This window comes from Phyllostomus discolor, chromosome 14 (assembly GCF_004126475.2).
Source record: "Phyllostomus discolor isolate MPI-MPIP mPhyDis1 chromosome 14, mPhyDis1.pri.v3, whole genome shotgun sequence".
NCBI classification, from domain to species: domain Eukaryota; kingdom Metazoa; phylum Chordata; class Mammalia; order Chiroptera; family Phyllostomidae; genus Phyllostomus; species Phyllostomus discolor.
The window spans coordinates 41426462-41453253 of record NC_040916.2 but is presented as its reverse complement, the minus strand read 5'-3'; the positions used below and the strand labels follow the sequence as shown (position 1 = coordinate 41453253).

Genomic DNA, 26792 nt, shown 5'->3' with positions numbered 1-26792 from the left:
CTTGATAGTTCCAACAAATGTGCACATGCACATGGAACGCTTAGCATCAAGGCTGGTACACGGTATTCCAATGATCAAAACACTGTGATATTTTTATTGCCAGTTGGATTATTCTTCAGGTTTAAGTCATTAGCTTTTACTAATAAATTTTACAGCACATAGCTGCAACTAAGCTTTTTTAGAGTGAAAAGCAATATATAAATAGCCCTTTATGGATTATGCAATATTCATTGTGAAATAATTCACTTGATCTTAAAACAGCCCTTTTGTATCAGATTTGCTGAGGCTGCCATAACAAAGCAGCACAGCCTGGGTGGCTGGAGCCACAGAAGTCTGGAGACGAGCATTCCAGGGGTCGACAGGAGGGTCCAGGGATCAGCAGGCGTGGCTCCATCTCAGGGCCATGAGGGAGAATCTGTTCCATGCCTGTCCCCTGCCTGCTGGGGGCTTGCCGACAATCTTTGGCAGCAAACCTAAAGTCACTTTTTGAGGTACTGAATGTTAGGACATCAAAATATGAATTTTGAGGGGACAAACTTCAACCCTTTATTGCAGATAAAGCAGGAATTATTCTCACTCCCATTTCAAAGACAAAGACACTGAGTCTCAGAGAGTCGAAGCGATCTCCCCCAGGTGAGCGAATCCCTGGGTCACAAAGGCAAACCTGCGGTCTGACTCAGTGCTCTGAGAGAGCCGCACAGTGCCTCTTGCTGGGAATTTGTCTAGCTGTTCCCACACACTTGGATCAGGAAGAACTGAGGCTGCAGTGAGGTGGGTAAATAGAGAAGTGGTCATGTGGTCTCGTGGAATCAACTGCGGCTGCCCTATTATTAAAAGATTCATTCTGCTATTCAGCTGCTGGCCCTGTGGCTGCACCTCCTGAGGTGTGGCCTCCAGGGGAACCGTTGACTCAAACTGCTCCCTGTGAGTCCCACGGGAGCCGGGCACAAAGAACCTATTCAAGGCAGAAAGTAACATGCTCACGCTTCCCTTTCTCTCTATAGCATCGTTCTTTGCTCCCTGTGCCTTTCTTTTGTCCTGCCTATTGAGTAACATCGGTGTGGGTGTGGGCAGTGTGTGGCTTGCCAACAACGAGACAGGGCGGCCGAGGACACCGGCCTGATGACTTGTGCACCGGGGCAGGCGGCAGGGGGCGAGCTTCCCGGGAGCTGCTCTGCCAGCACACCAGCTTGGACCTGCCCCTTCTGCTCTGCCTTAGCCACTCTCACAAGCTCAAGCCGGCATCCCCGGGCTCCCCTGGACAGAGGGGAGAGATGCACCCCACTAGTGAGCACCCCTCCCTTGGGAGGCAGCAGCAGAAGTAGTCAAGTGCAGATTCCAGAGACAGATTCCAACCCCAGCTCTGCCCCCTACCGACTGAGTGAGTTCAGGGAAGGAGCTTAACCTCCCTGTCATGTTCTCATCTGGAAAATGGAGACTGTAGCTTTGTTTGCCTCACAAGGTCATCGCCTGGATAAACGATATGGTCCGTAGACGGTGCCTCAGACACATCTGCCACATAATTCTAGCACTCGGGAAATGTAAGTGACACTTCCTTGTTTATTTCCCTAATGTCATTAGTTAATCTGCCCATTGAAAACTAGCAGGATACACATTAAGATGTTGACAGTGGTTATGTCTGGTGGATGGAATACTTGCTTATTTGTATTGTCTAAACTTTATGCAATAAATGCATATTACCTTTCTAATAAGAAAAAATAAACTCCTGTTGAGGACCTGTGGGGTGCAGTGGACGGGGGATGAGTGGGTACAAGGCAAACACGACCGCTGTCCTTCGTGGAGTTTGGAGTCTATGTGAGGAGACCGAACAGGTAGGTTAATGATGTACGAGGGGTGGGCAGTAATGCTCAGGGTGGGCTGAGTATGCAGCCAGTGCCCCTCAAGGGGCACCCTGGAGGTACAGGAATCTCATTCGTTTTGCCCCAACAGCCTCTGTGTGTGTGGTCCTGCCTGGTCTGGAGGCAGGAAAGGAAAACAACACACACAGTAAATAAAAGGGCCACTCCTCCCCCAGGGGGTAGGGGTGGAACTGTTGATTCCCTTCTGAGGAGGCTGATTCCAGGAAATGGCCTACATTGAAGACAAAGTCGAGGTGCTTCATGTGGCACCTCTTACCAATGACACATATGAGCCCGGGCTGGAAATCACCCTGCCCGATGGAATGAAGTAATTTCCTGTTTCTCTGTCTCTCCACAGCATTATTAGCGTCATCATTATTTTGGCTGGAGCAATTGTACTCATCATCGGTTTTGGCATTTCAGGTGTGTGACTCCTTGCATTATCCCAATCCACCCCCTCTCACCCGTGAGCCCCCGGTCCCTCGGTGCGGCAGGAGCAAAGGCGCACGGGCAGCGGATCCAGAAAGCCTCAGAGCAGAGCGCTGGTTCTCCTGCTTATGGACTGCGCTCTCCTCTCATTAATCACTCCACTCTGCGGGCCTCAGTCTCCTCATTCACGGAGGGGAGGAGACACTGTATCACCAGGGAGCTGAGAGAATCAAACGGGATGCTGATCAGAGTGTCCCGAGTGCTGCAGAAATCCTGGGGTCACAGGTAACGTGCCGTGGCCGAGCCGCTCCATCAGTGGTTGGCCTGGGCAGACGACCCCTCTGCGATGAGGCTTCAGCAGAAGTGCTACAGAAGAGCGAGTCTTTGTGCGCAGCAGCCTTAGACACAGAGAACGCTGGCTGTGGCTGTTGTTCCAGGTGGGAAACAGAGGCCACTGTGGTGCAGGTGTCAGCTAACTGATGGCAGTTGCGAGGAACAGTCTTCTCGTTCCTCTTCTGTCCCAAAAGCATCTGTTCCGGATGGCACGTTAATGAAGACACCGAGTGAGCTGAGCCAGCTGCCGTCTTCTGCGGGGCAAGTGCTTTGCTCTCCTTCCCTTGAGCTGCCTGCCACAGGCCAACACATTTATTTTAACCTAGTCTGTGGCCAAAGCTGTCACTTCATAACTTTAGTTTTATAGTTTCAGCTGCCTTTCCTCTGCCACGCTCCTCCGGTGCGGGTGTGCTGACATTCTGGATGACCCTTGAAGAGGAGGGAGACGCAGTGGGAAGGCCCAGACTCTATCTGGTCCCGGTGCTGTCAGTCACCCACTGGATGGCTTTGAACAGCTCTGTGCAGTGGGAGAGTGAAGGGATCAGACAGAGCTGTTCTCCTCTCCGGTCTGATACTAGCTGGATGTGCCCACTGGGGTATAACTTAACTTCCCAGAAACAGTGCCCTCACGCGTAAAGCGGCCAGAGGAGCTGTGGGGATTAAATGACAAAGTGTTTGTAAAGTGCCTGACATGTGTGTGTACTAAATGGCCACCACTCACATTTATATTGATGCCATCAGTGCTATTAATAATTTGCTGTTATTAATGCATTCATACAGCACCTCCTAGAACTTGTACACTTTCCTGGCCACACCAGGGCAGGCCTCCTCGGAAGTTATGGAGGCCAGAGCAGGAAACCACAGGACATAGCCTCCTAAGAAATTCTCCATCTCTGGACACTGGGTAAAGGTCACAGTCCCCTCAGAAAGCCAAGCAGGCATGTGTTTATGGCACCAAAACAGGAGCACTGTGCAAATTGTTTGGAAAAAAATAATATTTTTAAAAATTGTAGTCATCTGAGAAAAAAACAGCTATGGGCCTTTCTTATACTTACTTTACAGTTTTTAATTGCTTTCATTTTCACATGAGGTGGGGATACTGTTTTAGCGGGTAGGCTTTCTGCATATCTCAGTCAGGCCCCGGATATCAGCAAAACAGGATAGAGAGTACAGGATTAGTGCCAGATAGGAGTGAGTTTACTGCTCCACCAGTTACTAGATAAAGGGCTTTAGGAAAGCCATTTAATCCCGTGGAGCCTCTTTATCCTCATTCACAAAAGGTAAGACGATAATTCCTATCTCCCAGGGTTCTTATCGGGTTTAAAATGAGTCACTATAAGTAAAGCAGTTATAAATTGTTTCTTTCCGCCAGGTGCTCTGATCTGCAGTCTTTCCACATGATTCTAGTTAGTAATGGTTACCAATACTATTGACTGAAGGTTTGACATGTGGCAAGTCAGGTACTATATTAAGCCCTTTACCTGTGTTGCATCCTACAGACCATTCAGGGACCCTCTGAGGGAACTACTATTATTAAATATCCCCATTTTGTAGATGAAAAGGCTACGGAATGAAGAAGTTGAAAAAGTTCCCCAAGGTCACATATCCAGTTAGTAGCAGAGCTGGGACTTGAACCCAGACAGCCTGACACCTGTGCCTTGTTCTCAAACACTGTGCTCTGCTGCTCCTCCCCGACCTTGTTCCTTTATCTAGCCTGGCCCAGCATCCTTTCTAATTTCTTCTCACCGACGCAGCTACTACCCCCAACCCTGCCCTCTTCTCTGGCAAGATGGCACTCACAGGGGCCACCCCAGGCTGCACTGGGGCAGGCTTCCACCTGTGTGTTTCCGCCTTTGAGCCATGTGCTCTGGTGCCCAGCTGGACAGCTGGTTCCCGCAGATGCTGAGTGGCTGTCTGCTGAAGGCTTCCAGTATGCTCTCTGTGCTCCTGAATCTATAGAACTTGTCTTACCGAGTCGTTTCAAAGAAAAGTTAATTTTCCAGATTTATCCGTGGTGTTGGGCAACCCAGAATCATAATTTCTGTAAAGAATCCTTGCCCTGTGTTACCTGCAACCTCACTTTTTAAGAGATCCATTCAGAGGGCAACTGAATGGGCTTGCCCTGGGCGAACAGAGAACGGCTCCGATTTTACCTGCTCTCCTTTGCCAGCTCCTCTTTCCCCCACAGACCAGAGCTGTGATGGGAATAGCTCTCACAAGCTAGAGAATTCATTTTCAGTAAGTGATTGGGTCTTCCAGCTTTAAAGGTGTTTGATGGAATCTTAGAGGCCAACGGCATCCTTAACATCTCTGCTCATTTAAAGGGACAGAATTCTCTATTAATAGATAGCTGCTTTAACTCATCTCCTAGGGCCCTTTGGCTCCCTGAGTCACACAAGAGCCCCTGATGGTTAAGAGGCCTGGAGGGCCGCCCCAGACCAGTCTGTGCTTCCTAGCTCCTCGAGCCACTATTTGCTTGCAAGTTTGTATGCAGATTTCTTTTCAAGAGAAGCAATATTTACATACATGCTGTTACTTGCACAATTAAATTTTATTTTATCACTTTTAATCATCATCTATTCACCTAATAAGTACTTATTGACTGCTTTCTGGGCACAAAGCAATGGCATGGTCCTTGGGCTTTGTTAGATCTCAGTGGCCTTTATTCTTCCTCTTGATTTGATACAGGGAGGGTGGGGTTTAATCAACGTTACATGCATTCCATCTGCCACATCTTTAATGTGACCTGAAACGGCCTAGAATAGCGCCTGCAGTGGGTCCCTGAGGCACTCCACAGCTGCCTACTTTCACTCATTATGTTCTCTAAGAGGTATTTCAACAAATCCTCCACCTGTGGGCTCCAGGCCAACACATTACAATTAATTCGGTAGCACAATTACCAAACTAAGATATGCCGTTACTATTTCATTCTCTCCATAAACTATACTAATTATGCATTTTTCCTAAAAAGTGATCTTTCAAATCAACTTTAATGGCGCTTTATAAACCACAATCAAATATACCCTCGCTCTAATGTAGTTATATTTGCTCTGTGATTTTACTGAGAATCTCCGTGTGTTTTGTCTTCTTTTTCACTGGCTCACATTTCCCCCAAATTTAGATGTGGAAATCCTGCCAAGTGTTCCTCACTCCTATGGTCATTTCTGGATAGAACCAATATACAGTCCTTTGATTTCTACTGACTTCCATTCATTCATTCATTTATTCATTTGCTCAACAAATACTATTTTCCTCTGTAGAAACACAGCACTAGGCACTTGTCTGAGTTCTCTCAGGCTGTCATAACAAGATCCCCTAGTCCTGGGGGTTTAAATGACAGAAATGTGTCCTCTCACAGCTCTAGAGGCTGGGAAGGCCCCTCAGACCCAGGCGGCCCCATCTCTAAGGCTTCCATGAGAAGGAGGGTGATCAATCTGCTTGAGTCCATTTACTCATTCAAATATAATCTCATCCAGAAGCATTCTCACAGAGACACCCAAAATACCTGCCAATACGTTTCAGCACCCAGTGTAGTCAACACATAAAATAACCGCCATGGCATTGTAGGAGTTACAAATATGATCACAACAGATCCTGCCCTTGAGAAGCTTACAGTTTAGTGCCGGAGACGGACTGGAGACAAGGTAGAGGGAGGCAGCTGCCGTAGTAAAGGCAAAGGAAGGTGGCCAGGGAGAGTAAAGAGAGAATCTATTCATTTTGTCTTGGTAGGTCAAATGGGGGTTTCAGGAGGGGGCTGCCATCTAGATAGCCTTGAACATAAGAAGAACTTGGATAGCTGGTGATATAAAGGAGAGAAGGGAACTATAAATTGCAAGTGCAAGATAAACAGGGTTGTGAAAATAATAGTATGATTGTATAGCCAGTAGTAGCCTGGGATGTCTTGGGTATCAGTCTGTCAAGTAAAGAACAACTGAAAACAAATTAAACCTTTAATGCAGTGTTCAAGAAAATGCCGAGGCAGGGTATGGGGTGCACTGCATTTACTTCACACCCCAAAACTTCATACCATCCTCGCATAACTTCTCCCCAAACCTCCCACGTGAAGGGCCACGCATGGCAGCTGCTCCGCATGCTAAAGCTTCTGAACATCCTCCCAACCCCGCCTGTGCACACGCGTTTCCTCTGCCTTTTCACTTACAATTCTTCTTCCACTAGAAGCTCTCTGTTCTTCCCACTATAAACCCCCTCTGGCTTAGCTCCTGTAGGTCTGTCCATCATCCATCACCTTCGTCTACTTTACAAAGGCCTAGGACCCAATTAGACCATTCCAACCCCCTACGGGCTACAAGAGGCGAGTGATAATATCCTCATGTTCATAATGTTTACCTCTAATATTTGAAAAACACCAAGTATGCTCTGTGTATGTACTTTTCCATTGAAAGCAGAAAATCAATAAATCACTTGATATGAATAGACAGTAAGACTATGAAAGAACATAGTAGGAAATGAGGCTGTAAGGGGAGCAATACATGGGCATTTCCTGTGTGCCATGCAGTATTCAGGTCTGAAGGCCATGCGGGGTAGTGGGAAGGAACTTTACTCCACAGCACTTGGGAGCCACAGAAGACTAAAGATTAGAAAAGTAAAATGTTCAGATTGTTCTTTAAGCTCTACCTATAATTATAATGCATGTGAAATATACTGGATGGAGGCAAAGATGAGAGGAAGGAATGCCAATAAGGAAGCTAAGAAGTGCTCAGCACCCATCTGTTTGGTGGTAAGGAAGACAGGTTAGTGGAGACCTTTTTAATACAAGGTATTTCTTAAAGGATTCTCAGAGATTGGGATGAGAACTAGACCTGAAAACCCTCGGGATCTAAGGCAGCCCTGGGATGTGGGGGCTCTCTTCGCCTTTCTTTCACAGACTCCCCCAGCACACACACACACAATTTTTGTGTGTCTGGCCCACTCTCCTCTTGAGCTCAAAGACTCATCCTCTCCTTGGCTTCACATCCAGCCCCAGAAGGAGCCTCTCAAGAAGGTTCAGCTAATTAAATCAGTCTTAGAGGTGTCCCCAGTCAACAGCCCTCAGTTACAGAAAGAACAGCTGGTCAGTCCTTCAAAGACTGAGTGGACTGTTGGCTGGGCAAGTGGGGCAGAGGCAGTGGACATGGCTGGCACCGTGATAATATTCTACTGGTGGTATGTTGGCAGAGGGGGGCATGTCTTCTATCTTAGGCCAAAAACACAATTTAAGTACTATTCTTTATTATGCCTTGGCTAGCACTATAACCTTGACTGAGTCACTTATCTCCTCTATGCCTTAGTTTTTTCATCATTTAAATAGAGATAAAAGTAACTCTACTTTAGCCCTGGCTGCTGTGGCTCAGTGGATTGAATGCCAGCCTGCAAATCAAAGTGTTGCTGGTTTGATTCGCAGTCAAGACACATTCCTGGGTTGTGGGCCAGGTCTCCAGTAGGGGGTGCACAAGAGGCAACCACACATTGATGTTTCTCTCTTTCTCCTTCCCTTCCCCTCTCTAAAAATAAATAAATAAGTCTTTAAAAAAACGTAACAGCACTTTAGAATTTAACATTCTTTAGAATTCCTAGTCATATTTAGTTAACACTCGGTTTCACATTTTGTTAACTAAGAACAATACCTTATCTGTGTAATTACAGTTTACAAATCAAGTTCATAATCATTTGATTTGATCCTCTCAGGAACCATAGAGTTAGGTAAGATAGATAATGCCTCCATTTTTCCGAGATCCAGAGAGGTTACATGATTCATTCAAGGTCACACAGATACTAAGTGGCAAAGTTAGGACTTAAATTCATCTTCAAACCCCAAGTCCAACACATTCCCCTCTTGTTACCTCTCAAGGATTGGGTTGATTGGTCTCAAAAAGCTGTTGTGGCAGATCCGCTGTCCCTATCAAAACCATTGTCTTCCTGCCCTTTTCATTTTTCTTATGTCTTCTTTACTATGCCTCTCCTGTTCTTCTATATTTTGAATTTATTACAGGAGTCTCTGTTTGGCTTTTAGTAATGAAGGGTTCAGTCATAGGCATTCTGAAGTTTCCCTTGGCATTGATCCTTGCTTCCTGAATTGCAGGGACACACTCCATCACAGTGACGACTTTCACCTCAACCGGGAACATCGGGGAGGATGGAATCCTGAGCTGCACTTTTGAACCTGACATCAAACTTTCTGATATCGTGATACAGTGGCTAAAGGAAGGTGTTATGGGCTTGGTCCACGAGTTCAAAGACGGCAAGGATGACCTGTCGGAGCAGAACAAAGTGTTCAGAGGCCGGACGGCAGTGTTTGCTGATCAAGTGAGAGTGGGCAATGCCTCTCTGAGGCTGAAAAATGTGCAACTCACAGATGCTGGCACCTATAAATGTTACATCATCACTTCTAAAGGCAAGGGGAACGCTAACCTTGAGTACAAAACTGGAGGTAAGTTATTTTTAGACAGAGGGAAAGAAAGTGCCAAAAGGCATTTGAGTCTAGAGAGCACGGTGAGCCGAGAAATATCACGCTCCTGTGCTCAGGAGCGACTGATGGCAGACAAGACCCTCCCTCCGAGTCTGTTAGCAGCTGTCCTTGCTGTCCAGGACCCACACCGACTCCAGAAGTAGCCTGCTAGAATGTCAGGTCTTCACAGCTTCTGTTCCAGACTCCACCTTCTTCTGAATTTTCTCATATATTCCCTAAAATATTTTGCCAAAATAAATATAGTCTCTTTAATTATAGCCTCCACTATTACGAGGAAGAGAAGCCTCTTGCCTGGGCTGGGACTTTTCTGTGCTGAGCAGGCCCTAGTCCAAGGCTGGGATCAGTGCCGCCAGCGACACACGACAGTGGAACTCATTACTGAGAAGTCCAGCAGTAATTAGTGAGTTTATAGATGTTGTCCTATAAACTCATGAGCCCTTCCCTCAATGAAATCCACCCTTTTCACCAACCACATTTAACACATGTTTTCTGAATGTATGTATAGGGGACTCAGAGCGATACTCAGATAAGGAGTAAAAAGATGGTTTGCCCTTCCTCTTGCAGAGCTCACAGTGTGGGCCTTATAGAGTTGAGCATGGGGGCAGAGATGAGGAAAATATGCAAATACCTGTAATGTTTGGTAGAACGTATAAAATGCTTTAGGAGAAGTATAAATAAAGTGATTTGAGGATTCAGAAGAAGAAAGAAATCATACCCAACACACAGGGATGGAAGGGATCGGAAAGCCCCCATGGAGAGAATTTGGGAGGCATCTTGAAGGACAGGTAGATAGTATCCTGAGGCTTCCTTGCCTAAGCTAGCCTGCACAGGCCTTTTCGGACGCCTCCTGACATGTGCGTGTAATGGTGTGAAGCATCGATCTAGAGCCAGAGTTGGGCAAACACGGTGGCCTGGGCAAGGCAACCTCCCTGGGCCTCAGTGTCTTCATTTTGAATTGGGGACCAGCATGGTCATGTCAAAGGGACAGTGGAGCTGACTGAAAGGACTTTCAGTGGCAAAACTGGAACAACTTGAGCAACAAAATAAACAACATGGTATTGAATTGTAACTATAACATACAGATGAGCCCATACTTACATATAAATACAAGACAGATGAAACAAATCTTTACAGATGAATTCCAAACAATGTGTTTCGATCTCTCCCCTTTCAGAAAGTGGAGCTTATAGTACTTTTCCCTCCCCCTCTCCCTCCTCCTGAGGCTTAGTGAGGTCCCGCTTCCAAAGAAACCTGGCAAGCGCTGTCTCAGCCAGGCAATCGAAGGTGACGTCACCAATGATAAGACGTGCTGACGGCACGTGCCCTCTGAGGTGAAATGATGAGGAGGGCGCTTCACCTCCTACAGTCTCCTTTCCAGAGCCCATGACCTCAGTCTGATCACGAGGAAAACACCAGGCAAATTACAATAGAGGGTTATCCTACAAAGTATCTCAACAGTGCTCAAAGCTGTCACAATCATGGGGAACATGGAAAGACTGAGAAACTACCATAGGCCAGAGGAACCTAAGAGCAAATGACAAATAAATGCAGTGTGGTATTCTGGCTGGAATCCTGGGGCAGAAAAAGGACATCAGTGGAAAAACTGGTAAAATCCAAATAAAGCCCGGAGCTTAATTAATGTAAAGTACCAGCAACGGTGTCTCAGTTTTGACAAATGCACCATAGCTATTTCAGATGCTAGCACTAGGGAAACTGGATGAGAAGTCATAATAACACTGCATCATCATTGCAACTTTTCTATAAATCTAAAATTATTCCAAAGTTAAAAGCTTGGGTTTTTTTAATGGGGACAATAATAAATATCCCTAGGACTGTTATGAGGATCAAATGAAATAATGTCTGGAATTTGGCACCCAGCACAGGGCACACCCTCAATAAATTTCGTTCATTGCCCGGAACATTCAGGCTCCCGTATCGCCTCCTGCGAGCGTGTTCCCTGCCCGTGAGTCTCCTCCCCTTCGCAGACAGCAGGCTCTTTAAGGGCAACACAAGGGCGTTCCTTTCACAACTCAGCACCAGCACAGTCCTGGGCAAAGGAAGATGCTAAAGAAGTTCATACACTGTATCTTGCCAGTTTGGAGCCAAAAATCCAGGCCTTAACATTTTCTACAAGTGTGTGTCTGCCCAGATAGACGGGGAAGCTAGTCTTAATTTCAAAATGCAGTAACCTCCCCAGTGAGGAGCACTTTGTCTTGGAAGAAAACAAACACCTGCCTCTCACTCTGGATCCCACAGCAGGACAGGCTCGGCCCAGGCAAGCTCCAGACCCCTGCGAGGACATGGCCTGCATGTGGGATTGCCCGGGCTGACGGGCGAATGCTGTTTGTTTCTTCCTTCTCCCCCTCCCTCCCGCCCTAACTATTTTCTCCAGGCAGAACAATACATAAAGTCCAGGAAGCTTCACAGGTGCCTGGGAAAATACCCAATTTCCCTAGTGAATGAACTTATTTTTTGTGATCCCTGGAACTCCTCTTGCTTGGAGGAATTTATCTGTTGTGACAGTTATACCTAGAACTTCAGTCTCTGAAGTTGTGATATTGGCCAAAGGGTTGTGATGCGCAGTAATACTGTGAGCAAATCATTATTTGCACCTCGAGTACAGTAGGCCATACACAGAGAATCCGCTGGGGAAGTGAACTACTGCGCAACTTCAATGATAGAAATTGCTGTGTTTTTAAAACCCAGCACTTCAAAGCCTGTATTGCCTTATCTCTCTGACCTTTAACATCTGCTCTTTCTGACCTTCAACCCTGCAGCCTTCAGCATCCCAGAGATCAACGTGGACTATAATGCCAGCTCTGAGAGCTTTCGGTGTGAGGCTCCCCGGTGGTTCCCGCAGCCCACTGTGGTCTGGACATCCCAGGTTGACCCAAGAACCAACTTCTCGGGAGTCTCCAACACTAGCTTCGAGCTGAACTCCGAGAACGTGACCATGAAGGTTGTATCTGTTCTCTACAACGTCACAGTCAACCACACATACTCCTGTATGATCGAGAACAGCATTGCCAAAGCCACAGGGGATATTAAGGTGACAGGTGGGTTCCTTCGTGCTTTTTGTATGGGTGTATTGGGGTGAGAATCAAACCCCAATTAAAATCTAATTTCTATAACAGATATATTATGTAGTAGGGCACAGAAAGCTCTAGAATTTTCTTCACAGAAACCCTGATCACAGTTCCAGTTGGGATTACACTACACAAGAAGAAGACTAATACAAAACAATATTTGTGGCATAATAGTTCAAAGATGGCAATTACACTTCATTGTATATGCCTCTTACTGCCTGGAGAGCAGTGTTTGTTTAGGATTCTGAGGCCTGCCTCACCCAGTAGGACTGGCTTGGTGAAGCAGTGTGTAAGCGATGATTATTTGACATCTCTGATATATTCAGTTAGTATCTACATGAAAAATCCTCCAACACTGGTTTGGTTCTAGCCTGCCTTTGAGAAGGCTTTCAGTCTGAAGACAAAAGGTCTTAGGGTCTGCCTTAGTCCTCTTCAGCACTTCTAGGACTGGCTCACGCTCCCACTGATATCAGCCCAGGGTTCACCTGAACGCTCTAGTTTGAACTGGCCTCCCAGGCTGAGGAGACCGGGACCCGGGGAGGCCCAGCCCTCCAGTGTCCCTTCAGTGCTCTAGTGCATACAAAACCTAGGGCTGAGCTAGCGCCCAGGAAGTGCATAGACTGAATTATGACTTTTAAAACCACCCATCTGGGGCTACATTGAATTCAGACTGTAGTAGAAGGAGTAGGTCAGGGGAACTGCCGTCTTGTATCAAGCACAGTACCATACAGAACACCTTGCACATCGTAAGTTCCCTATAAATGTTTGCTGGTTTAACTAAGTAAACCATATTTTCATCAGGTTATATTTTATTTAAAGTTATATACATGAAAACCTATGGAACGAGAGAAAATATCTGTAAATCATACATCTGATAAATGGATAATATGCAGAATACATAAGAACTCCTACAACTCAACAACAACAAAAATCAAATAATTTAATTAAAAAACAAGCAAAGGACTTGAATAGACATTTCTCCAACAAAGATATACGAATGGCCAGTAGGCAGATGAAAAGATGCTCACCACCACTAATCATCAGAGAAATGCAAATGGAAGCCCCAGGTGTTGGTGAGGGCGAGGGGAAATTAGAACCGTTGTACGTGTCAGATGAGATTCTAAAATGATGTGGCCACTAGAAAACAGTATAAAGGTTCCTCAAAAAAAACTAAAAATAGAGTTGCCACATGATCTAACAGTCCCACTTCTATGTATATATTCACAAGACTGAAAGCAGGGTCTCCAAGGGATACTCGCACACCCACGTTCACAGCAGCATTATTCGCAACAGCCGAGAGGAGGAAGCAGCCCCAGATGTCCATCAGCAGGTGAACAACTACACAAAATGTGGTGTGTGCATAAAATGGAATATTATTCAGTCTTAGGAAGGAAGGAAGCCCGTTCATATGCTACAACATGGATACATTTTCAGGACATTATGCTAAAAGCCAGTCACAGAAGAACAAATACTGTGTGGTTCCACTTACGTGAGGTGCCTAGAGTAGTCAAGTTCATAGAGACAGAAGTGGAATGATGGTTACCGGGAGCTGGGGGAAACAGAAAAGGAAGGGGGATTGTCACTTAATAGATACAGAGTCTCAGATTTGCAAGATGAAAAAGTTTAGGAGATCAGTTTCACAATATGAGTATACTTAACATTACTAAATGGTAGACCTAAAAATAGTCAAGATCGCAAATTTTATATTATGGGTTTTTTACCGCAATAAAAATATTTAATTAAAAAAGTAGAGCCCCAGCTGGTGTGGCTCAGTGGATTGAGCACGGGCCTACAGACTGAAAGGTCACCAGTTTGATCCCCAATCAGGGCATACGCCTGGGTTGTGGGCCAGTTCCCTGGTTGGGGGCATGTGAGAGGCAACAGATCCATGTATCTCTCACACATTGATGTTTCTCTCCTTTTCCTTCTCCCTCCCTCCCCCTTTCTCTAAAAGTAAACAAATAAAATCTTTAAAACAAAATTAGAGAGCTCTTCCACTATCCTGTGGAACATATGGGTGACTGTACTGGTTAGAATGCTGTTAGCTGCCTATAACAGAAAACCAACTCAAACCTAAGCTAAAAGGGTAAGTTATTAAAAGCGTATTAGGATGTCTCATGGAACCAAGGTACATTTTATTCGTTTCGATTTTATTCTCTCTTTACTCTCTAATTTACTCTATCTTGTTGTAGTTGCCGACAGCTCCTAGCTTCAAAAGTCTTTTTCCCTCAAGAGAGTAACCAGGCGGAACCTCAGCCCCTCAGTCCTATTCTACATCTCCAGAGAGACTCACCTGGGCTCAGCGGCCCACACCTAGCCCAATGAGGCATTCGGTACCTGATGAAAGGCCTTCCCAGTAGAGAAGGAGGGAAAGAAGCACTGGGCATTTGAAATAATGGGTGTTAACCACAGTATCTCAATTTAGACCTCAATGAAAGGCTCCACACTCTATAACTAATGCCTTTGATAGAAAAGGCAAGAACTGAATAAACCACAGGAACAGAGCACAACTTTTACTCAGTGAGAAGATTATTTGTCCATACGTGTTTATTGGATACATCAGAACGAGTGTTCCGTGTATCAGCACTAAGACTAAATACAACTTTTGGTAGCATGACATAGCCAAAGTTTAAGAATAAATAACATAATTCCTTCTTGCCACGCACAAAGTACATACTCCATACATGTTTTTATTTGTTATTTTTCATCCTCACCCAAGGGCATGCTTATTGATTTTAGAGAGGGAGAGAAACATTGATGTGAGAGAGAAACATCAACTGGTTGCCTCTCATATGCAACCTCACCAGGGACCTCTCCTACACCCCCCAACTGGGGACTGAACCCTCAACTCCGGCATGTGCCCTGACTATGCATTGAACCCTCCACCTTTTTGGTGCAAGGGACAATGCTCCAGCCAAGTTAGCCACACAGGCCAGGGCTCCAAACATGTTTTTAATTCTTTTTTAAATGAGGAAATTAATGTAATATTCTACTATGATATCCAATGTATAATCATATCATTGGTATCAACAAACATGTTTTTAAACAAGTAAATGCAGCCATAGGGTTTACATCCTGTGTTCTTTGACTATATGGGTAATTCAGGTCATCCATTCAACAAGTATCTGTGTGCCAAATATATAAAAAGCAACATTTAAGTCCCAATAAATACTGAGATAAATAGCACCGCTGTCATAAGAGAAGTTAATCACAGTGTAGCTATGGTGCCTGGGGGAAAGTGTTGTTCATTATGACTCCAGTGGCTCAGAAGATGAGGCAGCATTCAGGCCTGGGTTCACAGCAGAAGAATGGTTTTGACGGAATAAGAAGGCATGTAGTCAGGAGCTTATTGGTCAATGTCCAGAGGAGGAATTATGAGGGCCTTAGTGGGGGCGGTGGCCATGGGACAGAAAGGGGGAAGAATCCAAAGTTGATGGAGAAAATAATCTACAAGCCCTGGCCTCGCAGCTCAGCTGGTTGGTGTCATCCTCACTATGGCAAGTTTGCAAGTTTGATCCCTGGTTGGGGCACGTACAAGAACCAAAGAAACAACCAATGAATGCATAAATGAATGGAACAGCAAATCAAGAGCTCACTCTCTCTCTCTCTCTCTCTCTCTCTCTCTCTCTCTCTCTCTCTCTCTCTCTCTCCCTTCCCACCCCTTCCTCTCACCCCCTCTTTCTCACATCAATACATAAAATCAAAAAGAAAAGAATCTACAGGACTTAGTGACACAAAGGTAAAGGACACGAGAAAGAGTAGGTCAAATAGGTGTGATATTTCTACTTATCAGTAGAAATATCAGTTGCTTAGGAGGTTGGTAACGCTACCAACAAATAATCAAAATCAGGAGCAACGTGTTTAGAAAACAGATGAGGGTTTTAGAAGTGTCTGAAAGTAGGTGCTGCTTACCTAGGTAGAGCTGTGCAATGGTTAGACATTACCCAGCATGTGACAGGCTTTGGGGAGAATGCTCTGTCCCTGTTCTACCTACTCCCGTCCATGAGAAGAGACTCCCACCAATGTAACCCTTCTAGCCTCTCTGATCTCCCCTCTTTTATGCCTCACCAGAGAAGGAGGAATTACTAATTTATCTGACTGGTGAGTTTATTAGAAGAAGCCAGACATAAGAGGCTCAGCTCCCTGTTTTTCTTGTCTTTCTAACTACCCTCAGGAAGTATAATTTCCCCTCTGCTCCTCCAAGCCATCCATGTTTCAGGGGCAGCATGGGCCCCGCAGGAGGCAGCCTGCCCCAGTCCGGTGCTGCCGGTCCCTGGAGACACTGGGCTGCAGCTCGCGTCCCTGCACGCAAAGCTGCACCCTTTACCAGGTTTATTGGTAGTAAAGGTGATATTCTAGTCTCCCAGTTGCCTCACTGTTTTTGTCCTACTCTTTCATTGATTTAGAACTCAGCCAGAAAATGGGGTTAAACTCCTTTGAACCCCAATAATAGATGTTCAAAAATATTTACTGAATAATTACATTTTTTAACTGACACATACAGTGGCAACTGTAGCAACTGTAAACCCAGATGTGGAACTCTGGGTTCACAATAAGGAGGTGATTTGGAAATGATTAGCCTAATGGAAGCAACGCTTATTAGACCTGAGTAGGGTCACTGTTACTGTTGTTTTCACAGCTAACACTTATTGAGCACTTACTATGTGCCAGACATACCCGAAGTGCTTTACTTGTATTAACTCATTAATCCTCATAAGAATCCTGGGGTGTAGATTATTTTTTTTAAAAAAACTCCTTTTTAAATAAGATTTTATTTATTTATTTTTAGAGAGGGGGGAAGGAAGGGAGAAAGCGAGGGAGAAAAACATCGATGTGTAAGAGATATTTGGGTTGGTTGCCTCTTGCATGCCCCCAACTGGGGACTGGGCCAGCAACCCAGGCACCTCCCTGATCGCGGTGACCTTCCAGTTTGCAGGCCAGCACTCAATCCACTGAGCCACACCAGCCAGGGCTGATTACTATTTTAGTCCTACTTTACAGATAAAGAAGCTGAAACACGTATAGATTGAGCAACTAAAGTCACACAGCGAGGGAGTGTCAGAGACAAAATGAGCTAAATGAGATTGGACTGTCTAGGGAGAAAATAGAGTAAAGAGTAATTTAATTTCTTCACTTCTTTTCTCTACTTCAAAATGAGAACAATACTTTCTCATCACTGCGTAGTGATGTCAAAAAAGTCAATAACACAGAACCTGTAAAGGTCACTGCCTAGAGGAAAAAAGCGTCTGAAACCAAGGACTGGCTGCAGCTATGTGTTCAGCCTATTCTTTGTTTGGAAGCCAATAATGATCTCTTCATTGGTACAGTTTTTCATTTGGCTGAGTGCTAACGGGACTGGACCACAGAATAGAATTGCCTTTGAAAAAAGGGGGAAGCTTGGCTTTTACACCAGTGACAGAAAAGTAGACACTGTGGTACAAAACTGCCCCCAACTTGGATACAGCTGAAGACATCTGGCCTCTCGTCTACAACCCTGACCTTCTCTCTCCCTTTGCAGACTCTGAGATTAAAAGGCGGAGTCACCTAGAGCTGCTGGACTCAAAGGCTTCCCTGGGTGTCTCTTCTTCCTTTGCTGTCAGCTGGGCACTCCTGTCTCTCTCCTTGTACCTAAAATAACGTGCCTTGGCCCCACAGGGACACGCGATGGCACTGGCGCCACAGGTGAGTAAGAATCATGGATGGTGGTGGGGGATCAGCTCTGTGCGAGCCTGTGTTCCTCACGAGCGCCAGGCAGAGCCCAGCGTCAGCTCTGAGGATGACCCCCGCTCTGAAGGGGACACTCAAGTCCCACCTCCTTTCCCTTAGCATCATGTGGTACCATGTGGCCTTGATAAACACCATCAAAGCACAGAGAACGAGGCCATTCCTGAATAAGAAATACACTCACGCAGTGGCAGGCAGACTTGCAGTTCTCCGTAAATGTTCGCTGAGTGGTTGTAATTGTGTCTTATTGCTCTTATTTCCAGAATCCCAGGACCCTGCACAACTATTTCACCACAAGATATGACCTAGTTTGATATTTCTTGGGGGAAATGAATTCATGTCTAAAAGGCTGGAGTGAACATAAAAGATCAAGAAGCAAGAAGAAGCCAAAAGCAAACCACAGAAGACTCAATATGAGCAAGATAAATCTATCCTCAAAGACACATATTAAAAATGGGGAAAACAGTTCATCTGAACTGGAGAAGTGTGTGTGTTAAGACTTCTGAGTATTAATAAAGTGCACGTGGAGACAAGTGTTCCCCCGCCCACCCACCCATATCTCAGGGACCGCCCCTTACCCATCCCCCTGCGGGGAGTGAGAGGGCGGGAGAGTGCAGCCCCTCGCCTCGGACTCTGTAGCTATCCTGCTGTGCCGTTGCTCTGAGGAAGTTCCCGGAAAGTCTCTGTTGCAATATACCCACATCTAAACTTCTGTGGAAACAGGAAGCAGCTGGGAATGAGCTGCCCCTTCACAGTTCAGAGGTGGCTGCACCTCAGCCACGGGTCCAGTGACTCACTTTTCATCATGCTGTTTCCAAGTGTCTCGGCATCTCCTCCACCTAACAAATACTAAAGAAATGTGGGATATGATTGTCATTTTAACATAAAAAAATGTAGTGGGGTGGCACATTTCCTAAATTATCTGAGTACCTTCTTTTTAAAAACAAAGGCCATTTATTTGTCAGAAGACGTTTATCCTTGAGTGGTCTCAGAAAGGCCCCTCCTCCTGACTGCATGTGGCATTTGTCAAGTCGTCATGAGGGCTGAGGCCTCTCCTCTCTAGCCCTCAGGGACTGTGATGGCCTTAGCTTTCGACAGCGTCTGGAGCTGGGAGACTCACTCAGCGAGGGCAACTCTGCAAACCCGCAGGGATGTTTAGAAGTATTTGAAGGCAACTTTAGTTGCCCTAGTTTGTAGGGGAAGGGTGCTACTGGCATTTAGGGAATAGAACCCAGGGACACAGCTCAACACCCCACAATGGACAGGACGTCCACCCACAACAAAGAACTATCCAGCCCAACACGTGAGCCATGCTGAGGCCAGGAGACCCTGAGGCAGACTAGAAAGGAGCTTTAACACACGCCTTAGCCTCCGTCTCTTCGGCTGCTGTCTCAGCCCTGAGAGACAGAACTCAGTGTGGGGCAACCGGGAGTTTCTGACGGGGTTATCTGCAGTGGCTGCACTTCTGAGTTCCCTTCCCTTAAGTTTTCTCTGCAAATAGGGTTACGTGAGAGAGCTGCTTGGGTTCCACCTCAAGTCCTCTCACTCTGAAGTTAGACCTCAGAACCTCGCCTAGTCAAAATTCAAATTAAGGCGATACCTTCCTTGAAGCACACAGGGGAACCTGAAGGCAGGGACAATAAACCTTCGGAACGAGGCCCTGAGGAACGCAGCTGTGATAGGAAAGAGTGTTTTCCTTCCAGCCCCCTCCCACACCTTTCACGTGTTGACCACTGCTTCCCTGGCACTCTGGACCCACCACGACTGTATTACATTTTGATATAGAAAACTTGATTTTATAGTTCTGATTACTCAAGAGAATGATTAAATGCACATTTCCTACACTGTTTTCTGCCTGGCTTGTCAAAGAAATGAGTGTGAGGGAAGATGGATAAAAAGCCTTAGGTCAGGTTCTAAAGACCAGTACCCAGCATGTGGCAGGCCTTTGACGAATGTCTGTTGAATGAATGGATAAATGAATGGGAGGACATGAGAGGAGACTGAGTGTGGGCCAGGTGGCTGGGTCTGGTTTCTTAGAGAAACTCTGCTAGGCTTTACCAACCTGGCATGTCCCCATCTGGGGATGTAAGTGGTGACAGTGGGCTCAAGGCCGATAAATGTGGGGCAACACATCCGGGTGGACAAACCATTGCTCCAGTGTCAAAAAGCCTAACTTTCACTACTCAGGGATTATAAAGTTCTCAAGTCTCCGAAGAAAAACTTCAAAATCATCATTCCTAGGCCTCTACTTTTCAGATGAAGACCCAGAGGTAAAGTATGGGTAATTGGCTATCTTCAGGTTATATAACTTGCCCAAATCATACTGGTAATTGCTAGAGGAATACAATCTATAGAAAATTTAATTTTTTAATTCCCAGAGGACTTTTGAAACAACTCTTCCCTGCTGTGTTCTCAGCTTGTTCCCAATTGGCCTTCTGGGAGAAGAAAACAGTGCAGAACCCAATCAAGAAAGCAAACTGAAAGCATCGACACTCCCAAGCCAGGTTCATTTTTCGGCCTTGTCCGTGAGCACAGAGCAGATGCATCATATCAGCTACAGTGCCAGGACCAGAATATCATGTACACCACAAATATCTGGGGAAGCTCAAACTTAGATGCCAAAGGCTAAAACATTTCAGAAGTATTAACACACTTGAAGGAACAAACAATTCAAATTTCAAGGTGAAGAATCAAAGAATCGACTACCAGCTATATCCAGGGTGTATGAACATTTGTTTTAATGGCACAGTGACCTCAATCTGTGCATTGTTAATCGGGGGAGGATGTGGACAGGGGGTATTATTGCATAATAAGGCTTCTGCCCAATGACATATGTGATATGTTTTGGTTCCATTGCTGAAACACATAATTCCCAACCTCCTTCCAGCTGGTGAAGTCTCCACACATCCAACTGGCTGCTCTAATTCAGACTTCTTTTTTTTTTAAGGATTTTATTTATTTTATAGAGAGAGAGGAAGGGAAGGAGAAAGAGAGGGAGAGAAAGCTCAATGTGTGGTTGCCTCTCGCACACCCTCTACTGGGGATCTGGCCTGCAACCTGACTGGGAATTGAGCCATGACACTTCGGTTTGCAGGCCCGTGCTCAATCCACTGAGCTAATCCAGCCAGGGCTAATTCAGACTTCTATGTGTCTGAGCTCCTTGCTCCTTTTAACCTTGTTTTTTCCCTCTTTCACATCAGTCATCTTCAGGGTTTTCAGTATATGGCAGCCGTTAGTGAAAATTAGCAGGCACAAAAACAGAACCTTAGCTGCACCCTCTCTTTTCTACCTATCCTTAAGCAAAAATCCATCTTTCCCCATGAAGCCATCTCTGAGCAGTCCTGTTCACCACGGTTTCACTGTTCTTTCATCAATACGTGCCAGTTAGCCCAGAATCATGCACTTCCTTACAGACAGATCTTCACCACTGTGCACTTGGACTCCCTCGAAGATGATGACACAGTAAGTATGGGAGCTGAGGCAGTCCTTGGAAGTTTGTTCTTAAGAAAGGGTCAGGCAGGTATTCCAAGGAAGCCTTGTTTACTGATGTTGTCTGCCGGGCCACAGCGGGTAAGTCACAGCCTAGAAAAGGGGTCTGTAGTTAGCACCGCAGGAGCCCTGAGTCTACTGAAAATCACGGCTCCCGACAGAGTGAATACCTGTGTCTTCTCAAAGTCATAACTTGACCCTCAGCCTTACGTTATCTCTTCCGTTTAAATCAAACTGCCTGGCCTAAGAGGTATTTTTAGCATTTTCAACTGTAAAGTCCCTTACCCGAAACTCTAAACAATACTTCAGATAAGAACTTTATGGCTAACTGGGTCCCATATTCCTTCTTTAGAACAAGACAAAAGTGATGCTCAGTTAACCCAGAACGTGAGCGGTAGCAGACTGAGAGCGCTTTCTTTCTCTTTGCCTTCCACATGTGCAGTTCTCAAGCTTCATTTGCAACCATTCATGTGTTATTATTGTAGGGGAACTATTTAGGTTTTGACGGATACAATTCCAGGACTAGGGTACCTGGTGTGACTTTGATGAGATGGTTCAGGTAGCCACCCATGACTCAAGTGGCAGGTCCCGGTCTCACACCTGGGTAGGTGAGGCTAGAAGGGCCCCAGGGTGACAAGAAACAGAGAGTAGTTTCTAGGGAGAGGCAGCAGGTGCCCCCAGAAGAAGCCACGTCACATCCTGCTAAGTGACTATTGTCTTCAGTTCCTCTCAACTTTCCTTTTACCCGTTTTCTCCCATGTGGCCTATACAACCCTCCTCTAGGCCCTGATTATTCTCAGTGTTTCTACCATCCCGACAAGCTCTGCCCTGTAAAAAGTGCTCCCTGGCATCTAGCTCCACCTGGGAAGGCAGTTTATTGACTACCTTTTCAATAGATTAATGTATTGCTCTCCCACGGAGGCAAATCCTTATTTCACTGAAAAGAGCTATAAGTGAAAATATCAAACAAAAACATCAATCCAGTGAGAGCTACTTGGGGTATCGAGGTACTGGCCAGTGATTCCTAGCAAGAGAGACCAAAACAGAGGAAAAAAATTAGAAATGAATAGCGAATAATCAGGAGGGGCTTATCAGTTCAATCAATAAATGCTTATAAGAATTTGTATTGATATAAATTAGGGTATTACTATTCTCCCTTAACTTAATGAACAAAGAGTAGCACAAACACAGTCCGGATAGAGGTGTGCACGTCAAGAAAACACTTGGCTCCATTTAGGTCTCTCCCCACCTTGCCCACTTACGAGCCAGAGCCGTCTGCTTGCCCACTTTCGGGGACAGTTCGGAGCACGCTAAAGAGAGTCCTGCTGTGTGCCAGAACGTTATTCAGAGTTCCTGTCCAGTAGCACCTGCCTTATCTGGTAACTATGATGATTAAAGAGATTATTCATAAAAAGCAGTTATCACAGAGCCTGGCTTAATAGTCTGCTAGGACTGCCACAATGAAATACCGTAGATTGGTTGGCTTAAACAACAGGACAGTTCTGGGATGGAAACCCAAGATCGAAGCATTAGTAGGTTTGGTTTCTTCTGAGGCCACTCCCATCGGCCACCTGCTTGTTGTGTTTCTTTGTGCACCTGCATCTCTGGCATCCCCCTTCTCAAAAGGGTGTCCGCCCATATTACTCCATTTCACCTTCATAAGCTCTTTAAGGACCCTGTGTCCAAATGCAGTCACATTCTGAGGGACACTGTAGGTTAGGATAACACGGGCATGTACGAAGAAACTAATAAAAATGAGCTATTATTAAGTACATGTGCTGGGCAGGGCAAATGAACATCAAGGCCACCAGACAGAGAAGAGGAACAGCTTTGCTTTTTCACCCCCCTTTGACCCAGAGTGTTTAAGGTTTCAACAGCTGGCACACAGTGAAAGCTTTGTCCGGAGCGCTACTCATTGAAGCCAGGCCAGAGGACACTTGAAAACTAGAGCACAGCGGCTCAGCAGGTCGATGCTGTCAAGGGAAGTGAATTGGCTAATGGCCTCCCAAACGGCAGGTTGTTATTTTCAATGTTATGAAACACCATAGAGCAGGGGAAGATGAAAAAAAAAACCAGTGTGGGTCGTCTTTAAAGGAGGAGAATCAGTGATGGGGCAGTTGTGGCTGCCCTGTGTGACTAAGCTGGATGGCCGAGTGCTGAGGTCGTCCCTGGGCTACAGGAAGATTACTGTCTTCTCTGTCCTGGGACTCCCAGAATAGAAAACAACTTTTTTTTTCCTTCTCACTAAAATCCTTTCCACAGCTCGGGAAGACAGCACACATCTGCAGCTGACCAAAGTCATGCTGAAGGGACACGGACACACCCCTGGTGCTCAGTAACGTACATGTGCAAGAGGCTTGTCTGGGGAGAGCTTCCGAGCAGAGCCGAAGGCAGGGCAGCCTCCAGGCCCCTGTTAGAGCGGCATGTTTAGGACACTCACAGCCGCACTGGGCTCCCCGGGGCCACCGTTCAGCCAGAGGGGTCAGCTGCCCCATCGAGACTGGCCCCTTCCCACAGCAATGCTCTGTATATTTGTAGGAAAAGAAGAGAAGCCAACCACAAGGCTATGAAAGCCCTCAGTTGAGGAAATGACCTTGTTAGAAAGGAGATTCCAGACCTAGTATTAGGCTGGTTATTCTCCCACCAAGGCCCTCCCGGGCCCCCCAGATGTGCATCTGCTTGGTGCAGGAAAAGGAATGATCACATTACCTGTCTACCAACCATTGTGGTAAGGGTCAGGCAAGCCTCACTACATGCAAATGGCATCAGACTATCCGTTGAAATGGCAGCGCCAAGGGTGACTGACTTCCTCTGAGAGCCTCCACCTGCCTGTGGTCACGCAGCGCCAGCACCCTGCCAGGTGAGGAAGGAAGAGGCCTGCAGGACGCTGCTCAGAGGCGCACTGGGGCCCAAGCTGTAGTTTTAAAACAAACAAACAAACCAAAACCCTCTGGAGTTCCACTGCCAGAAAGGGCTCTACAGTGGATGCCTAAGTTCTTTTTGTCATTTAAAGACCACACGGTCTCTCATTCCCAAGCACAGAGAGTTTCCAAACTCACGGAATGACCAAACCTTTTCCTTTGGCCTCTCTATTTCAGTTACCCAGCTGCTCCCTGGCCCAACGGCAGTCCAGAACCTATCATTAACAGTATAAACGGTAAAAATGTCTCAAAAGTATATTGTGGAGCAGATGTAATTCATGCCAAAGAAAGGGGTTACTGTAACCAAAAGATCACATACATTTTTAGTAGTTAAAAAAAAATCTGATGATTATCAAATTTTTATCTCCAGCTTTCATCACTCCTCTCACAGCACATTCCCACCTCTGCCCCGCTACTGCGTTTTAAACCAGACCAAACGAGCTCATGTTTGTGAGTTGTGGTGTCACTGAAGTCATCCCAGCTAGGACTCTCAGGGTCCTCGTTGACCTCTAAAAAGTCCTAATGAATTGGTCATCAATTCTTGTCAATTACCCTGCAAAAATGGCTCTATGATCTACCCACTCCTCTTCACCCTACTGTTCTGCCTGAATTCAGCATCTGCTCTCAAGCGAACAATTGCCCAGCCTTTAAACTAATCTCTCTGCTTCCAATTTCATTTTTGCTTTTTGATTTTTGATCCAAGAACCACTCCTTTGAGGCATGGTGGGAATATAAATGTAACCTCTCCTGAACAAAGTAATTTGTTTCAGTAGGATGAAAGCACAGACTCATTACGCCTGATTCATAAAAGAGGACTGACAAAGTTAAGAAAGAGAGGAACAAGTGTTTCCCGGACAATGTGGCGTGATGCTGTGGTTTGATGCCATGACACTGGCAGGGTTTCGTGCGTGTTTCTGAGAGGAGATGGGAGAGATGTGTTCTTGATGGCAGATGGGAAGACAGAAGGAAAATGGCTACTCAGCCCATGGCTTTCCTTAATTAATGTGCAGAAGAATCCGGGTGTGTACATACTCTAAACATTACAGACAGTTTTTAATTTAGAGGGGAAAATTGCTCCTAACTCCACCTCTCTAAGGATAAGCATCGTGCCTGTGCATGCCCTCCCCACCTTTGTCCACCTCACGCATTTCATGTAGCTGCAGTCACAGCCTTTGTTCTGGGCAAATACACAGATAATCCCCACAGGTCTGCTAAGTCAGAAAAGCAACTGACCTTACCTCATCTCACGCATTTCACCGGAGGAATTTTCAGGCTGAAGGACCTCAGTCGTGCAAGAGTCGTCCCTGCTGGTGACAGACGATGCTGCAGCCTGGGCTGTCCCTACACAACGTGATACAAAGGAAAGGTGTGAAATTTGGTAAGGTGCCATAGATTTCAGATTGGTGGACCCCAGATGTGAGGAAAATGCCTAAAGGAAATAAAAAAGGAAATGCCTAAAGGAAATGCCTAGGAAACAAAAAAGAGACCCTTTTACCTTCTTAGTACATGGCTTTTGTTAGCAGCATCCTTTAAATGGGGTTAATAATATCTACTTCACAGGGCTTTTGTGAGAAATAAGTTATGTGAAATTGCATTAAAAATGATACAAATGTAAGGGAAAACTATTAGTGTCATTCATGTCATTCACGAGCCTGTGTGTCTCAATGAACTCTGAGCTCCTGGAAAACAACACCCTTACTTCCTGTCTTTGTATCGCCCCACTCCGAAACCCCACCCTCCACCCCCAAGAATGCTCTACAACACAGGCAGCAACACCTCTGTTGGAGCTGAAAGAAATACCAACCCATTTTTTTCTGGGATTGTCAGGGACAATTCACCAAGAGTTTGGTAAAAACAAGGATTCTGGGAGTTATTTTTAACATTTAAAAAAGTCTAACCTGAAATGATACTGTTATCAGCAGTAAAGCTTTACAAGCTAAATAAAATCAAGGTTTTATTTTTGTTTTTCTTTTTAAATGGAATTATACAAAACACATATGCATCTCATAGAGAAATTTATGGTTGCTTTATTCAATAAATATTGTGTGAGGCCCTGTGGTAACCGCAGAGGACAAACAAATTATAAAAAACAACAAATCATCATTCTTGCCTTTAAGGAACTCACAGCCCAGAGAACACAGATAAGTTTAGTGTGCAAGTATAATGTTATATGACAAAGGTCATAATAAGGACAATCACAATAAAGGGAATATATGCAGGACCCTTAACCTAGACTTGAGTGGGGTTGGGCGGTCCTGAAGGAAGTGAAACCTTAAAAGACTTCTGGGAGTTACCCAGGCAAAGGTTGTTCATGAAGGAAGAAGGGGAGGCCAGATGATATGTCCAGGCAGAGGCAGCAATAAATGCAAAAAGCCCAAGGTGAGAGAAAACATGTCACCGAGAAACTGTGGTTCCATAGAGTCCCCATGTAGAATTGGGATACAGGAGTGGGTAGAAATAGGGTACGGAGAAGAATGGCATTTTA

At 45.6% G+C, this 26792-nt stretch overlaps 1 protein-coding gene across 2 annotated transcripts in view; it reads left to right on the top strand.

Annotated features, from left to right (window-relative positions):
* Positions 1-19739, top strand: part of VTCN1 (V-set domain containing T cell activation inhibitor 1) — a 50396-nt gene extending 30657 nt beyond the window's left edge. The window contains exons 2-6 of one of the 2 annotated variants that reach the window (XM_036015143.1): positions 2218-2282; positions 8701-9048; positions 11865-12143; positions 17692-17855; positions 18161-19739. In XM_036015143.1, the coding sequence (XP_035871036.1) occupies positions 2218-2282; positions 8701-9048; positions 11865-12143; positions 17692-17810 (811 nt within the window). In that variant the 3' untranslated portion in view covers positions 17811-17855; positions 18161-19739. The remainder of the gene's footprint in view (positions 1-2217; positions 2283-8700; positions 9049-11864; positions 12144-17691; positions 17856-18160) is intronic. The other variant, XM_036015144.1, reaches the window with a different exon arrangement.
* The last annotated feature ends 7053 nt before the right edge of the window (positions 19740-26792 follow it).